This window comes from Spermophilus citellus (assembly GCF_964194105.1).
Source record: "Spermophilus citellus genome assembly, chromosome: 3".
Lineage (NCBI taxonomy): Eukaryota > Metazoa > Chordata > Mammalia > Rodentia > Sciuridae > Spermophilus > Spermophilus citellus.
Window position 1 is genome coordinate 88,374,549 of NC_138184.1, and position 18,221 is coordinate 88,392,769.

General features: G+C 42.8%; 2 protein-coding genes across 5 annotated transcripts in view; one reads left to right on the plus strand and one right to left on the minus strand.

Annotated features, from left to right (window-relative positions):
• The window catches only part of IFT81 (intraflagellar transport 81), a 71,159-nt gene extending 64,051 nt beyond the window's left edge, over positions 1 to 7,108 (minus strand). For 2 of the 4 annotated variants that reach the window (XM_081284753.1, XM_081284750.1), the window contains exons 1-4: positions 6,996 to 7,107; positions 4,359 to 4,524; positions 3,730 to 3,833; positions 2,376 to 2,556 (exon numbers count right to left, since the gene is read on the minus strand). In XM_081284753.1, coding sequence (XP_081140879.1) covers positions 2,376 to 2,556; positions 3,730 to 3,833; positions 4,359 to 4,502 — 429 coding nt within the window. In that variant the 5' untranslated portion in view covers positions 4,503 to 4,524; positions 6,996 to 7,107. Of the gene's footprint in view, positions 1 to 2,375; positions 2,557 to 3,729; positions 3,834 to 4,358; positions 4,525 to 6,614; positions 6,975 to 6,995 lie in introns of those variants that run through there. The other 2 variants (XM_081284751.1, XM_081284752.1) reach the window with 2 other exon arrangements.
• LOC308644061 (uncharacterized protein) overlaps positions 1 to 16,026 on the plus strand; it is a 109,956-nt gene extending 93,930 nt beyond the window's left edge. Inside the window, exon 6 of the mRNA XM_081284754.1 lies at positions 15,592 to 16,026. Coding sequence (XP_081140880.1) covers positions 15,592 to 15,829 — 238 coding nt within the window. The 3' untranslated portion in view covers positions 15,830 to 16,026. The remainder of the gene's footprint in view (positions 1 to 15,591) is intronic.
• The last annotated feature ends 2,195 nt before the right edge of the window (positions 16,027 to 18,221 follow it).

Genomic DNA, 18,221 nt, shown 5'->3' on the forward strand with positions numbered 1-18,221 from the left:
CTGCTGGGATTATAGGCATTACACCAAGCCAGTGGGGATTTCTTAATCAAGCGTTTAAACTTGTAGTGATTATTAAACCATTGTAAACAACAACATTAAAAACACATTCTCAAACATTTATATAGGACACAGAAAAGTACATTTGTACAATGTGGCCAATAAATACCTCTCTGGCTTCATCTCTGGTTACTTTCCTACCTCACACTTTATACTCTACCTATGATAATCTTTTTTCAGCCCCCAGAACATTACATGATCTTATTTCCAGCTTACACACCCTCTCGCTCTGAGAAACTCTATGTCCTCATCCCTAAGTTGAATAACTCTGATTCATCCTGCAGGTCTCAGCATAAATATCGTAATTCTCAGAACAGCCTTCTTTAGCCCTGTACCTATCCTATCAGAGTAGATAGCATATAAAGTTATAACAGACAAGTTACTTGTTTGTCTTCTTCCATTAGACAGTGAGAATCAGGAAGACAAGAATCCATTATGTACACCTTTGTACTCCTGGGACTTACCACAGAGCATAATTCATACAGGTGTTTAATAAATAGTCAAATGAAAAAAATCACAACTTAATCCAATTTTTTTGAACAATAATACTTTGGGACCAGGTATGGTGGCACATGCCTATAATTCCAGCTATTCAAGAGGCTGAGGTAGGAGGATGGCAAGTTCAAGCCAGGATTGGCAATTTAGCAAGACAGTCTCAAAAATAAAAAGGGCTGGGAATATAGCTCAGTGATAGAGCACCTGTGGGGTCAATCGCCAGTAGCACAAAGAAAGAAAGAAAAAAAAAAAAGAATAGGACTTTGGAGGGTCCAGGTGTGCAATCAGTGGTAGAACACTTTGCCTAGAATGTACAAGACCCTGGGTTGAAACCCCAAAACCAAAAAAAAAAAAAGAATAGTAGTGAATAGTAGTTTTTAAATGATAATTTCCTGGACAATGTCAGAAAATTAATAATATTTTTCTTGACTGTTCATATCCTATATATCTACAAATTATTTGTTCTAAAACTATTCATTCAGAAAGAAAGTATGCATTTTTTAGTCTTTGCTAAATGACCAGTTAAATGTATAAATTATTTTATATATAAATAAACATGTCCTCATTGCCATTCTTTCATTAATTAGCTGAGCAAATTTAGTAAAAACTATGAATAAAATTCCTCTAAGGAAATTAGTTCTTATCAAATTTATTAATTGGGGAGTGGAAGGGAGAAGAAAATATTTAATATTTATACTTCTGTTTTTCCTCTATATTACATGGAATCTTCAAAAAGTAGAGAAGGGGTGGTGTCTCATTCTGCTGAGCATTTACTATGACATCTGACATTATCTGCATAACTATTGTCTTAAGAGATCAATACTGACTCTATTTTGAGTGACTACTATGTCTACCCAAAAAAATGAAACATGGATGAAAAAGAAAAACACTCAGTTGATTATTTTGATTAAATCCAAATGTTGAGCAACATACACAAGCCACTACACAGAATCCTGGGGGAAAACAAAGATGGATAATACATGATACCCGTCTCACCGGACCTCACAATCTACTGGGACAGACAGGCTGCCAAACTACTCATAACAAACTGGCACAAGTCAGTCCAAATGAGTGCTTTGCTATAAAAGTTCAAAACACTAAATGGAGACCTTTTTTTTTTTTTTTTAATCAAACTCCTTTTGATTAAAAGACTGGTTTCTTTCTGCAGTCTTTCACCAGCAATGTGCTCTTGGTTCTCAGGACCAGGAACGAGACTAGCCAGAATCCTCGGTAATCAAGAGCTTTAAGAGCATAGTCCAGAACCCAGTGTTACTACAAAACTCTGTGAGAAAAATGCACTGAAACTTCAAACTCCCAGCCTATCTTTACATCTTTTGAGGCTGCAGTGTGGCTTCTTTACCTACCTCCTTGCAGGGGCTCAGCAGTTCCAAATAGCCTAGGATAAGGTCGATTTATACCATTTATCCTGATGCAATCATTATGATAGCCTGTTTCTATCAAATTTGGATGACAAAATGTATAGTTACCTTACTGATGAACAAAGCTCTCTGCAATTTCAAGCCCAGGATCCTGTCTACTTACAACTACTAAGTAATATTGTGTAGACATGGCAGATTCTGAAATCTTAATTTCAGGGTTTTTACTTCCTATCCATATACTCCTCTTATTACTAAAAAGGTATTTGTGTACAAAAGTCATTATTTTAAGATGTGACTGCAGCTGACTTTAGCTGATATTGTTCTACCTTTGTGCCACCTGGAAATACAGAGACAACAATTAAAGAGAAATTAACGTGTATTTGAATATGCAAATCTTGAAATCCATTACAGATAGTTTCAAAATACCATTCATGTAATACATACCTGTTTATTGGTGTCAGCCACAGTTTCATCCTGAAGAAACTCATTTGGTACCTCAAGTTTTATTAAAAAACGAGCTAAATATGCTCTTTTCTTCAGTTCACTAGTTCTCTGGAGAAGCCAGTGGAGCACTGGGTAAATTACAGGTTTACTTCCAATCACTAAACCCTGACGGAAGGTACTCCTAAGAAAGATGCACACACAAATGCTTATCAGTGAAACTGGAAGAGTCAGTTTTTGCTGAAAATCTGATTTACAACATCCTGGTTGTTTTCTACAACTACTTTAAAAAGATAACCTCAAGGCTATTCTGAAGTTAATCTTATATTCAGAAATTTGAGCCCCCAATATATCACCAAAGTATCCAAGGAAGTTGTGTTGAAACTATTCATAGGCATAGTCAGACTTCATTGACTGGGCAGTGTTTGTTTTTTATCTAGGATGACAGATAATGATAAAATCGTATAATGGATTTACCTGACTTTTTTTTTTTCTTTTTTAGAGAATCTTTTTTTTTTTTTTTTTGGGTAGATGGACACAACACAATGCCTTTATTTTTATGTGGTGCTGAGAATCGAACGGGTCTGCCCATGCTAGGGGAGTGCTCTACCGCTAAACCACAATCCCAGCCTCTACCTGACTTTTTTTGGTTAGAGCAAAGAACTGACCCACTTAAGACTTTTGCATGACAAAGTGGTATTAGAAGGTTTAAGACTATTTTAAAATTCAGTGACATCCTTGGGCCATTGAATCAGGGAGATCAAGTATTGTCTAAAATAACTGATTGTGACACCTGAAAGTCAGATTAAAGCATGATTTTAAGAAAGCAATATATAATTGGGTACAGTGGTGCCCACCTATAATCCCAATGACTCTGAGAGCTGAAGCAGGAGAATCACAAGTTCAAGACCAGTCCTGGCAACTTAGTGATAGCCTGTCTCAAAATTTAAAAAGTAAATGAATAAAAATGGCTGGGAGCAATGAAAGAAGCAATATGTGAGGCTGGACACAGTGGCACATGCCAGTAATCCCTGCTGTAAGTTCAGGGTCAGCCTGGTCAAGGGAGCAAGACCCTGTCTCAAGATAAAATAAAAAGGGATGAGGGTCTGGGGTTGTTGTAGCTCAGTGGTAGAACACTTGCCTAGCAAATGTGAAGCACTAGGTTCAATTTTCAGTACCACATAAAAATAAATAAATAATAAAGGTATTGTGTCCATCTACAACTAAAAATATTTAAAAAAAAAAAGGGGATAGGGATGTAGCTCAGTGGCAGAGAGCTTGCCTGGCATGTGTGAGGCCCTTGATTCAATCCCCAGCACCACTAAAAAAGAAAAGCAATACTTGAGCAGATTCTTACATGTCTGTGGCATTTCCCGGAGGTTTGTATTTAAGGATACCAAGAAGGCTCAACATCCGTTTGGCTGTCTGCTCTGGCATCTCCTCTCTGATATCAACAACTTGCTAACAAATAAAGAAATTAAAAAATATGTCATTGTTACACATTTAACAAAGAACAATATTTAAACTTGCTGACAAAATTGTTTTGCTAGAGTATAACAGGCACACTGGTCTCTTCACAAAACAGTATGGAAGCCCCCAGATTCAATGAAAGCACACACAGTCAGATCAGGATCCATATTAGGAACATTAAGCTTAAAAAAAAAAAAGTCTCCAGTGGAAAAGACCAGTGTATGAGAGACATGAGCTAACTTGCAATACAATAAAACCTTTTGTAAAAGTGTTTTCATTCCAGGGCCAAATCTATTTATGTCTAGAACAGAGAAACAATTTCTAAATAAGGTACAAGTAAATCATTTAAAATTTAAGTTGGTAGAGAAACCTTAAAGATCATTTATTATTACTTTATAGGCATGGAAAATAAGACCCAGAGAGGTTAAGTAATTTGTCCAAGACTCACAGCTATTTAGTGGCAGAAACTGTCTGTCTTGCCAACTTTTCCATTATAGAGAAAGAGAAAACTCTTACCTTTGGGTCAATCTCAGCCAGAACATCATTGAGAACTTGTAAAAGTTGCATAGGTTCCAGGGAATCAAATGTGATTAAATTATAGTTCTTCTTAAAAGGCTCCTTATTGAGATTGTCCACAATGAATTTGATTTGATCACTCATAATTGTGTCTTATAACATTAAACTAAAGAGTAAAAAATAGAGGAAACAATGTCTCAATATTGTTAGCAAAAGTTCTGGGGGAAAATCAGAATTAAGTTCATACAAAGTAGACATAAAAGGTATAATTCTGCAGGGCATGTAAAACACTATAAATTCAGGGCTATTTTGTTGAAAGAAATTGGAGTCTGAAGGCTTTATTTAAAAAGCTGCAGTATATACTATTTTTAACATCAAATGTTTTGGCATATGCCTCAGATATGATAATAATCACCAGAATTAACATGGACAAATGACTAATAAATCCTACCTACATTCATCTCCTACACAGCTGTACAACTTCCATTGAGGGGTTAGCATTTGGTTACAGACATTCTTCTAATTATTATTTTTTTATTATTAGCAGTTCACATTTTTAAAATAGGGAGATTTTTACATTGAAGTCTAGATGTCCAATTTCTCTTGAAAATCAGATCTGACTTGCCTGAGCCCACATTCATGCTTAGCTCTGACCAACTGAAGCTGAGTGAGGGCTACATGCTGTAGCCTCAGCACGCACTCTTTAGTGTCAGTATCCACCAAGCACTCTTCACCGGTTTCTGTTATCAGTTTAGCCTGGTAGGCATCAACTCTGCCACCCTGAGTAATTCAAGCCTTCATTTTCTTTTGCTTTCAATGAGGAAAGTCACTAGTCTCCCCTTCTCTCCATTACAAATCATTTGTAGGCTTCTCACATACAAAATAAAAGTCCAACTTCTTGGTCTTCAAGACTTGTAAAACCAAGCTCTACTTAACTTTTCCAACTTCATTTCCAAATTGTTAACTTTCACCCTTTCAAACTTCAGCCCCTTGAAATAGTCATTGCTCCTTATATAGTTTTTCTACTTCTCTATCTTCAATTAATGTATTCTTTACCTAGAATGCTCCCCCCTTTTCCCCAAATCCTGGGGTGCAAATCTCAACCATCTTTCAAGCACTGCCCATGAAATTCAAGTTCAACTTTCTCAAGTTATCTTAGATTCTGCAGCAGAACAAACAGTGCCTGTTGCCAAGCAGACCACACTTCCCTGGCACTTCACTCTCTGGGTAACCTTTTATCTTGTACTAGTTTCTATGTATACATTTTTCCTTTCTGCAAAACTGTAAATTCCATGAGGGTGGTGTTTCTGTCCAATTCCTCTTGTGAACACTCCCTGTATCTAAAACTGACTTCCTTCCACTAGACTGAATGAACTTGTTCACAGGCCTAAGGTCAGGAAAAAAAAAATGGAAGACTAAGTCTAAAATAAATCAGGCTAGTGGAAAAATGATCACAACTTTGCAAAAAATTGAATATTTGATTTCTTAATTGCTGAAACAACTTTACCAAGGTAAGTTGCTTTAACTTAGCAATTACAAAATGAACTGCTAAAAAGAACAAGTTACTTCAGTGCTCCTTATAAGTAAAAACCATGAAATGGAAAGATGCCATTTTACTCAAGACATAAGCACGTTGTTCTGAAATGGATTTAATTGGGGGTGTGGAGCTGGATCTTCAAAATACATCAAAAGATAAAGATATTACCAACTATAGTTAAAACTAAAAATTAGAGTAATAACAATAAGCCAAAAGAGGACAGATAGGACCTACGTGTGGCTTATAAATTTGAGATTTCCTTTAAGCTATAAAAGGGAAAAAAAGGGAGTGTGTATATGTGTGTGTGTGTGTGTGTGTATGTATGTATGTGTATATATATATATATATATATATATATATATATATACATACATACATACATACATTGGAGGCTCACTTTTTCCACGGTTCAAAGTACATTAAGTAAAATTCCACGCCGAAATCTTCACGCGGGCATAATTTTTAATGACTTGAAAATTATCGACATGGCTAGTCTTTGTTTCCTCCTTCAACAACCAAATAAATACTCTGGGTAAACGAGCCAGACGTTCCCGGGTTTCCCCCACCCTCGTCGCCCACCCGCTCGCTCGCGGGGGGCAAAGGCGCAGCATCCAGGCAGGCAGCCTGAGCCCGGCGGGCTCTGCGCTCCAAAATGAGCAAACGCAATTACTGCGGCTCCTCCAAGCCGAGTGGCCGCGCGGTTCACGAGTGTCACCCACGCGGGCACCGAGGGCCGTGCGGAGAATGAAAACCAGGGCGTGCGTCTCATCGGGCGCAGCACCCGCCCGGACCGACCCGGTTGACCCGCCGCCTGGTGGAGCCCCAGAAACAGCGTCCCCGGCGCCGCGGGCAGCGGAGAGGGGACCAAGAACCCGCGCCCGGCCAGGCCCTGCGCCGGGCTGCCGAGGGCGCCCCCGAGATCCGCCTGCGGGGCAGCGGCCTGCATCCCCGCGAGGCCCAGCGGGGCCCGACCCGCGACGGCGGACTGAACCGCTGCGACCCCCGGCGGGCGAGGGGCGGCGCCGGGCCCGGAAGGGAGCGGGAGTTCTCTCCCGTTTCAGGGTTCGGGGGAGCTTCCGACCGCGAGTTGGCGAGGTTACCTCAAATTCTCCTCACGAAACCACTTCCCCACCCCCCTAAGAGGCACCCGGGCTCCAGCGAGTTCCTAGAGACAAGCTCCTTGGCAACGGTTGCTAGGCCGTGACGGACGTCACTTCCGGCGGCTGGGGCGGGGGAGGCGCGCGCTGGGGGCGGGGCTCGGGCGGGAAAGGATGGACAAGTGTCCGGCCCACGTGCAAAGTGGGTTCGCCAAGTTTGAGCCACTGCAGGGAAGAGAGGGCGTTTGGGGCGCTTAGCCCAGTTAGAAATCCTGCAGTAACCTTCCCGAACGTCCTGCAGTTTATAAAGTACTCTGATAAGATTAACTCATGCTGAATGCCTGTGCTATTTCATTCATTCACTCATTCATTCATTCATTCATCAAACCTGGGTGATGCCTTCTTTGAAGCAGGGCTGGTAGGGTGACGATTTGGATTTGAAGCATTTGGTCCCAGCTTCAAATTTAGGTTTTTGACATAAGCGTTTCCAAAGTAGGTTATTCATAGGAACAACCATAGAGAGTCTGGCAGGATTAAAACAAAACACATTCATCATGGAGATTTCAGCCTGTGTCACGTTATTGGGCCACATTGCCTATATGGGAATTTGATTTTTTTTTAATCCAGTAACTTCTTTAATGAGAGCCTGAAAAGAAAAGGCAAGAATAAATGGCTTACAGTTTCCTTTCACCTCTGAGAGGCTTCCTTTGGGCACATGCAGAAACAGAATAGTTCTTGCAGTCTTGGTGGTTCACATCCTGTGCCATGTGCAGGGAGATCTTTATACCAAGATCATTGATGAGGTTTGTAAGTCTAATGAAAGTCTTCTATAGGGTCTACAAGATATACTAAAATAGACCCCAAAACTGCATTGGCTGTTTTAGGGGAGATTTAGTTAGTGAATAGTATTTTGAACTTATCCCTATTAGACTGGAGACCTCTGTGCTTTGTGATGCCCATTGGCAATTAAAGAGAAGGGGAAAAAATGAAATTCCTCCTACCCTGAAAACTGTATTTCCTGCTCAAATATCTTAAGAGAAACCAATTGTAGATTTAGCATCAGACTTACAATAACCAAAACTAAAAAAATATATGTGCATTGGGCATCTTCTTAACATGTCCTGCTCTGTGCTGGTTGCTGGGAATGCAAGGGAGTTTAGGATTCCCCTGGCTCCTGCCTTCATGAAGTCGACGGTCTGGTGCAGGAAAAGAAATGATTAGATGGGCTACAACTTAGAAAATGCTGTAACAAAAGGAGCCAGAGATGACAAAGCCCCCACTGAAGGACCCCGTATTTATTTGGGGAGGTAAGGTCAAAGGGACAGTACCATTGGGAAAGCTTCCGTCAGACACAGCTGTTTAAGTTCATTAAAAAATGTCCAGACAGAATAAGGGAGAGTTTTTCAGGTAGGGGGAACAGAACATTCCAGGACTGGTCCCATTGCTGGCTGCTTTCTGAGTATTGAGGATTTATCAAAGGAAGATATCCTGCAGGGTGCTTAGAGAAAAACTGAAACTGTTCCCAGTTCACAGATGCTCATGACCAATTAGGGGAGGCAGCAGTGAAATCCTTGAAAATTTAATCGAAATAATCCTGGGAGAAAGAATACCAAATTTGTACAAGGGATTACTAATTAACTGATGATGTTGAGTATGTTAGGAGACACTCCTGGCTTCCTGGGTTTGAATCCTGGGTCTGCCATTGTGTTGGCCTTGGGAAATTTCCTAACCACTCTTGAGTTTTCCCATCTGTAAAATGTGACTAAAATAATGCTTTCCTCAATAAGGACCATGTCAAGACTGAGTTGATACAGGTAAACACTGAAGCCATTTTTGAATTTTTTGCTTTTCTTTTTTAAAAAATGAGGTGGTTAGATTCGCTCCTTCTAAAAGGTCTACAAGATATAGGCAATAGAAAAAATAGCTTATCCAGCAGTTTTTAGTCATCCTCCACTTGTCTACAATCCTATGTAAATTTTTAGTAAGCAATGGAATCCACTCTTTGCACTCAAACTTAAATGGATTATATGGTCAATAGGGTTTCTCAGGGACACAGGGAAGAATGTGAGGGTGTTCAGCATGCTTCCTGGGATCCTAAGTTGAAAAATTTTTATTCCAATTTGAAGCAAAAAAGAGAAAGAGAGAGACCTGCACACACTGGGGTCCCTGCCTATCTATAGGGACCAGATACAAGTCAAAGAAAGATTTACTACCACCTGTGATTCATTTAAGATGAAACCTCGAGTGAATTCACTGGGTAGGGGGAGTCTACTCAGCTACAATTCCATGTAAAGGGGACATTGCTGACTGCATCTCAAGTTCAGCCACCCAAGTGAAGATTCTTCCTTTAAGTGCTACGTTGTCATCTGTGTAAGCCCCCAGTGATGCCTTTTGGCTGAACTGTATCTGACATTTTTAAATAGATGCAGGGAAATTCTAGACAAGTGACAGCTGTTCTGAAAGCTTCCCTTTCCACTCCACTCGTTCTCTTCTTTTAACCAGTTTTATTGAGATACACAATTTGCCCAGAATATAAATTCAGTGGTTTCTTGAAGCGTGTGCACAAAGGTGTGCAAACGTTGCCCCTGTCCAATCCCAGAAGATGTTTATTACTCTAGACAGAAACTCTGTACGCTCCCACCATCACCCCGAGGTGTGCAATGGAAAAACTCCCCCTCTCCAGCCCCCAGCAACTACTAATTTATTTTCTGCCTCTACAGATTTGCCTCTTCTGGACATTTCATATAAATGCAATCATAAAACATGTGGCCTTTTGTGTCTGGCTTCTTTCACTAAGTATAATGTTTTTAAGGCCCCTCCATAGTGTAGGATGCATAGCACTTCATTACTTTTTATGACAAAATCATGTTCCACTGAATGGATAAACTACATTTGTTTATCCACATATCTGTTGATGGATACCCGTATATACCTTCACCTTCTTATGGATAAGGATTCTATTGGCTTAGTCAGACGGACTTCCTCTTTCAACCTCCTTAACTATGTAGATACTGCAAGAACTAGAAATAGGAAATGTTGTGGGAAACGCCCAAGACATGGATTTTTTTCCTTTTTTTGGTGGTGGTGCTGGGGATTGAACACCCTTGTGCATGCAAGGCTAGCACTCTATCAACTGAGCTATAGCCCCAGACCAAGATGTGGATTCTTCAGCATTTTCTGGTTGTAATAACAGACCTGCTTGAAACCTGCTCTTCCCTTGCTATTGAAACACTATAATTCTTATTCCATTTTTCAACAGAAGCTCTCGGATAAGATAATGCTGCTTGTGCAGAATGGACTTAAAACATTGACCATCTTTTAGTAGCAGAAAGGGTGAAGAGAATGTGGAAAAGTTTGGAGAGGCTAGAAGCTACCCCTCTAACCTCCTTATTTAACTGTAGATACTGCAAGGATTATCCAAAATTGTGAACCTCTGCTCTGGTTATTTAGAGGGTGCAAAATCACTCCTGGTCACAGTGCTTTTCAAGACTTAGTCTGATATAAGAAAAAAATCAGATAAGGGGTAGAATTTTTCTGTAACTGTGAAATCTGGTGTTATTACTTCCTTCAGGTTTGGCTTGATCTAGAAGTTCAGTGATATCATCTTTATATTCTTTCTCCTTCTCTCTGCCTCTCATCTCTACTTTCCTCTGAATAGGTTGCTAGGAGCAACAGTTCTACTTTCTGTCAGCCTAGCAATCACTGTAAAAGTAAAATCTTTTGTCCCGTAATTCCAGCAAATTCCCAGGGCCAGTGAGAGTTATGTCAGACCACTTTTGAATCAATTGCTATAATTCTGATGGCCAGGATAATATACTGGGTGAGGGTGACTCCTCCAAAGGAAGGCCCAGATTTGTTACCAGAGGTAGGGATGCTGTTCAAACAAAATCATGAGGTGTCCCATCCAGGTGGCCAGGGTAAGCTGTTGTATCTTAAAAGCTGAATAAGAAAATTCAGAAGAAGAAGAAATGTATCATTTAAAGTTAAATGATACAAATGTGCTCTGATTGTGGGCATATCTGTATTAATGAGAACTTTCTTCCTTTTTGATTTCCTTCCAGTGAATTCTCTGTCTTCCATCAAGCCTCCATTGTGGGCCAGATGAGGTCTTGGTGCAACAGTAGATATGCCCCGCCCCCTGCTTCCCATGGTAATCTGAGGATGCCATGAACTTCATGTGTCCAGCCCCTTCTCCTTTCAGAACTTCCAAACAAGAACTTTCCTGTGCAGAGTACAGGGAAGCCAAGCCAATTTTCTGTTTTTGGTATTAAATTTAGACCTTTCATCTTGACCATGAGATATTTCTGGATCCTGCACGAGCATTCAGCGAATGCCAGTGTTCAAGATGCTGTCCCATCTGGGTGGCTCTGCACACTACCCACGATATCTCATCTCTGATATCTCATTCTTTCAAGACATGGGGAAAATGACCCAAACGCAGAAACAAATTCAGAAGTGGGTTATTCCAGTATCCTTTAATTGTTATTTAATGCCTTTGCCGTCTAGGCTACCTGGAGATGAAAGAAATTAAATTTAAACGGAAATCCGAATTGAGGTTTACAGATATCCTAAATCATCTCTGCCCTGGCAATTTAATCCTGTGGATATGTTTGGTAGCAGAATGTGCTTTCTTAAAAGGTAAAAAGATAAACAATATGTGAAACATTCAAATTAATGGATGCAATTCCAGAGGCCTTTTTAAGGGCATTCCTGGTATTACATCTTTGTCAAATAGTTTTTTTTTTTTTAATGGCTTTTGTAATTGCAAATAGACTTTGGTTTGCAAAGACTGGAAATCACTGATGAGATTAATGGGCACTATACAGTTGTCAAGACAACCTGCAGTTCGTATTGATTCCTTGGTTATCAGTCTGGAGGTATGCAGGGTACCCCTCACATTGCCACTGGGATCAAGCCAGAATCATGTCATCACTTGCTGAGTGCTTACCATATATCAGGAGCTTTGCTAAATGCTTCACATGTGTCAGAATTTATCCACATACTAATGTCTGTGTGTATTCCTGTTACCCTATCTTTTGAAACAATTTCCATTGCCTTGCCTTTTGCAGGTGGAAAATCACATGAAGCTGTATTTCAGGTAGTAATTCCACACTTCTACAGAAGCTGCAGGCCTGTGAAAGCCTGTCTTTCGGAAATAATGTACTGGTTGTCCTCAAGGTGGAGAAGAGAGAGGGGAGGACCTTCAGGTAAAGAGAGAAGAGAGATGCTACGAAGCTTCCCAGGAAAGGGATGCAACTTGATAAATGCAGAGGGACCCCTAAGAAGGCAGAAATACTCCAAGCAGGCCACACCATGAGTTCAGGGGCTTCCAGTCTAGTAGAAGCTTTTGTTGTCCTAGGTCTGACATGGAGACCTCAATGACATTCAACCTAAAAGGGCCTGCAGCCTGGGATGATGGGTGACCAAACAGCCACAAGGATGGGCCACCGAGTAGTGCCCCAAAGCTTTGCCACTGCAAAAGAGCCCAGGGACTTGGCATCTCCCAACGTGTGTCCAAGGTGTGTGTGTGTGTGGGGGGGTGTGGTGGTGGGTGGTAATAAATGGGATTACGTTCCTCTCCACCCTAGCAGGACAGGGGCTCAGAAATGGATTTCAGTACATTATAAAATAATGTCATTCTTCTTGAAAATTTGAGTCATTGACTAAAATTGATTACCTCCGTAGGCATCCGTCCAGGGACATGACACTCTCCGGGAAACCGAGGAGAACTTAATAAAGCACTATTTATATGGTGTGGGCAGGGCATAGGGCTACTAACAATGGACCAGCAACAAAGGCAGCCATCGCTGCCCCTGAGCCTGAAGCAAGAAGAGAAGGGACAGGCACCAGAGGGTCAAAAGAGCCCCTGAAAGGAGGGAGCAGCCCTAGGAGACTCTGCAGGTAGCCAGTCCTGCCCTGCCTCCTCACACCCTCTCTGATCTCTTGCCTGGTCTTAGTGAAACCCACAGCCAGCCAAAGGGGAAGGGCACTCCTCCGAGGCCACCCATGCAGATGCCTCCTGGGACAAAGAGGAGGGAAGAAGAACTCAGAGCAGGGATCTGGAGGGCGGGCTGATCCTCTAAAGACTGAGTTCTGTGGTCAGAACAATGGGCCATGAGGCCTTGCAAGGTCAGTCCATCCACCCCACATCTTCCCCTTTCTCTCTGGTAGCTGAAGTTCCAGGCATCACAGTGGGTGGGCTTAAATCCATCAGACCACCTTCGCCTGTGCAGCATCTCAGTAAATCTTCACAACAAACCTGCCCGGACCCTGTGTTTCCCCTCCATTTTATGATTAAGGAAATTGAGGCCTGGGAAATTGTAAAGCCACAGAGCTAGTAGCTGGCTGAGCTAAGATTCGGACAGGAATCCATCGAACTTCAAGGCCATTTTTACTAACCCATTAAACTGGCTCCAAACCGGTTCCACAGTCTGGAAGAAAGACTGAATGAGACCCCTGAGCAAGCAGGGGAGGGGATCTCACTCAGGAGGACTGTGGTCAACAGCTGGCTGGTTTGCTCTTTGCCTAGGTGCCTAGTCTCTACCCAGGTCGGGCTAATGGTTTGAAATCCAAACACATACCCAAAGTCAAAGCAGGAAAAGATGGAGAGAAAACACTTAGCCCAGGATGGGGGAAAAAAAAAGTGTATTTTCATTTCAGATGCCTTTCAAGGGCTTTTTCCCAGCTGAATGTCTGGTGTATTTATAGAATTCAGGGGGAGTACTTAAGGGTAACCGGCAGTGGAGCTGCATTTTGGGCCATCAGGAAACTCAGGATCATGCAGGAAAAGGTTGATGGGAGGGGACAAGAAAAGGCCAAGAACAGCAGGACACAAACGGCTTTGTCCTTCATGCTGCCAAGACCTTCTCATCCTCCTGGGCTGGTGACGTCAAATCAAGGTCTGTGACAGGGCCATAGATGGAATTATACAATCAAAAGGATGGGCAAGTGGATGGGTGGATAAACAAGTCATGGCCGGTGCACCAAGTAGAAGGTGACTGAGGCATTGATACCGGGCCACACCACACGCAATCCTTGAAGACGCTCGGCTGAGGGAAAGAAGGGGCGCAATGGGGCACGTGTTGTGTGACTCCATGGCATGAAATACGTAGAGTAGGCAAATTCATAGAGCAGAAAACAGATTGGTGGTTTCTGGGGAACAGGTGGAGGGGTAACGCAGAACAAGTGCTTAAGGGGAGCCGAATTTCCTCTTGAGGTGACAAAAACATTACTTTCTTTGTTTTCTTTCACCTCTGGAAGTAGAGGTGATGGTTACATAATATCATGAATGTATTTGATGACACTGAATTGTTCCCTTTAAAATGGTTGATTTTATGTCACAGGAATCTTACCTCAATTAAAAAAAATAAAAGGTAGACAGGGTCCCAGGAGGTCAAGCAGGGTACCTCAGGCCTTCCACACTGTCTTTACTCCCTACAGCTGAAGTCCCAGGCACTGGGTGACATTCACCTAATTTCATGACTTTCTTTGTTTTCTTTCACCTCCCCAAATAATGGCGTCCTTTATGTTGCAGGAACACCTTGAAGCTGTCCCAGCCTCAGGACCTTTGCACTGCTGTTTTTTCATCTTTCACCAGGTCTCCATTAGCCTGGCTGGCTCCTTCTGCTCATTCAGATCTCAGCTCAAAGTTTTCTTTTCCAGTGAGGACTTTCCTGAACCTCTTACTGAAAGAGGTTCAGGAAAGTCCACCCCACCAGTCATTCTCCATCTCTATATTGGTCACCTTGCTGGCCTCTTAGAGGATATGGAAATCAATTTGGTGGGTCTTGATTAACATTTTTAAAAATCAAACAAGGCCAAGCATCGTGGTGCACACCTGTAATCCCAGCTACTAAAGAGGCTGAGGCAGAGAATTGCAAGTATGACAAGTTCGAAATCAACCTGGGCAACTTAGTGAGACCCTGTCTCAAAATATATATATATGTGTGTGTGTATATATGTGTGTATGTGTGTGTGTATGTGTGTGTGTGTATGTATGTGTGTGTGTGTATATATATATATATATATATATATATATATATATATAGAGAGAGAGAGAGAGAGAGAGAGAGAGAGAGAGAGAGAGATTGAACCCAGGGTCACTTAACCACTAAAGACACATTCCCAGCCTTTTTTACTTTATAACAGAGTCTTGCTAAGTTGCTTAGGGCCTTGTTAAGTTACTGAGTCTGGTCTTGAGCTTGTGATCCTCCTATCTCAGCCTCCTAAGTCACCAGGAATATAGGTATGTACCACTGAACGTGGCAAAATATAAAATTTTATAAAGGTCTGGGGACGTAGCTCAATGGTAGAGCACCTCTGGGTTCAATTCCTAGTTTGAAAAAAAAAAAAAAAAGAAAGAAAAGAGGGAAGGGAGAAGACGTTTTTTGCTTCCTAATAAATTGCTCCAAATGTTTTGACTTAATCGACAATTTCCTGAGCCCCAGCCCCAAGTCTGTGGGTGAGCCAGGCTCAGCTGGGCTGCTCTTCTGCTCCTCACGGATCTTCTGGGGTCACTCACAGGCATCCACTGTGAACTCTGCTGGGGTCAGGCTTCCCTCCTGTCCCAGCTTAGTGCTGGCTGCTATTTCGGTTTCAGGGAACATTCTCATCCCCCATCATTCCATGGTCTGAGCCGAGCTCTGTACTTGTATCATGAGCATGAAAGTGGAAGCCGCCAGGCCTCCTCAAGCCAAGGCCCAGACCAGGCACAGAGTGGCTTCTGCTGCGTTGTAGTGGCCAAGGTAAGTTCACAAGAGCTGACCAGATTCCAGGGAAGGAGAGCCGGCCCCCACCTCTTGATGACAGAGCAGCCTGACTACAGCTACCTTTGCTAATGATCTATGTCGATTGTTTTGTGAAAGTTTTATTTCAGTCTAATGGACATGCATGTGTGTGCGCTGTGACACATGATAAACATTTCTTTAAATTTTTTTTTTCATAGCACTGAGCGTTCTCTGAACCTTGTTTACTTTATTATATGTCTCACCCATTGGAATAGAAACTTCCTGAAGGCAAGATCTTGTCTTGTTCATTGCCGTATTTCCAACACCTAACAAGGATTAATTAGCACTTAATAGGTGCTTAATAAACCTCTGTTGTTCTTGAGTAGGTTGTTGTTGGATCAGTTATCATTTCTTGGGTGCTAAGAACTGAAAAGTATAATCTCATGTAACTTGTTCTGTACATATTTGAGTGCCTACTGTATGCCAGGCATTATTTGAGCTACTGTTGCAACAACAGGGAATAAAAGAGACACTTAATATAGATTCACTGTAACACCAGGGGAGTATTGAACAGACAAGGAAACTGTCAGAGTGGTCAGGCACCTTGTCCAAGGTCGCACAGCTAATACCTTTACCCTGACACCTGGATCCCCTTCACTCTGCTGTGGTTGTTGGGTTTCACCCAGAAATGGTCTTACATTGTTACGGGTCTCAACTCCTGCTCTTGCTTCTCGGAAGGATCAAACTCGTACTTCTGGGAATCAGACCCAGGGCAGTGGGAACGAGAAAGTCTCATGACCTCAGAAGTCTGTGCTCCCCCCGAGTGCCCCCCCATCCATGACGATGGCTCACACCTGGGGTGTTGCAGATTTGAGCCACAGATCTCAGTCACCCCCACTGTCTTATCAACATGTGACATCCCCAAGTGGCTGGGGCCTGCAGGCCCGGTAAAGAATGCAGCCTGGGTAAAAATAAACCTGCCACATTCTTTGGCAGCCCCCTGCCCCTTCCCTCTCTGCAGCCATCCATCCGGGCAGCAGAGTCTGCCAGGGAAGGCAGAGAGGGAGAACCGGGTGGAGGAAGCAAGTGGTGTTGCTGTCCAGCCCTGAGAAAGAGAGGGAGAGAGGGAGGGAGAGGGAGGAGAGGGAGGAGAGGGAGGAGAGGGAGAGAGATCACCTTATATGGGAACATGCGCAGACAATATGTGGCAAGGGCTGAGAGGGCAGCACAGGTCAGATACCAGACAGATGGAAGAAATTAAACATGGACAGAGCGTGTTCCCCGGCCCTGAAAACAGCTCTTGTTTCACAGCATGGCCCCACAAAGCCTGGCCCGGTTTCATTTTTTTGCCTAAGCCAGCAAAATGTGTGTCCCAAACTCCACAGGGCTTTGATTAAGACCCCGGCTCCGTGGCCTGGCTGGCAGAGATCTCAGTCCATCTCTTTGACAAACCAAATTCCTCATTGCAAAGCAAAAGGAAAAGACCTATTGGTCAAGAGTTTTCAATTTCTCTCCAAAGCACACAAGTGAGTGGTTCTTGATTAGATGACTTTTCATTTCTCATTCATTCATTCAACAAATACAGAGGACTGATCCTCATGTCTGGAGCCAGGAGTTGGAAATGCGGTATTAATGATGGTAATGATAGTTATGGCTCCTTGATCTGCTCTTATTTGATCCATATTTCAACAATTCGTAATGATTTCCTTAGTACCTTCCATGGTCCAGTCATTGATGATACCAGACGCAGGTCCACCCCCATGGGGTTTAGAAGGAGAGTGAGAGAAGCCGGCAACATCAGATGTTGAGCAAACGGCCCTACTGGGATCTCACAGTGGCTCTGTGCTGGTCCCATCATGGTCTCCACTGAACCCAGGGGTTTTTGGCCTCACCCTACAGACAGCTGGCTGGGTCCTGGCCATGCACGTGCTGCTCTGTGCGTCACAGGGTATTTGGCAGGATCAGTAGCAGCCACCTCCTTTTCTCCCAGTTGTGACAAACAAAAAAAAAAATGCCTCCATATATTGCCAAGTGTCTCCTGGGGGCAAAGTGGCTTCCAGCTGAAAATCACTGATTTCGTTGATGAGGAAGCAGAGACTCAGTGTGGGTGAAGAAACCTCTTACAGGCCATTCCACTGGTGGGTAGGATCCACACCCGCATTATCTGATTTCAGAACCTATGATCCTCACCATGACAGTGTGAAGCCCCGTTCCCTTCACGACAGATGGCTGTGAGCTTGGGTGGCTGTCAACTTCTTTATCTCATTCCACAAAACACACATTCTGTATTCATCAGGATCCTCTGAAAAGCAGATGTCAAGATGGGCTTCCACTTGCAGGAACCCACTGAGGGAATGCCTGTGAGCGCTGGGTGGAAGCAGGAGTGAGTGGGAGAGCCCGAGACTGCCATGCAGGCTGCACCTGGGAAGCCGGAGGAAGGAAGCAGTGGGTGGTCGGAGCCTCCCACAGCAGCGCTGTGCAGAGAAGGTTTTGGCCAGGCCCT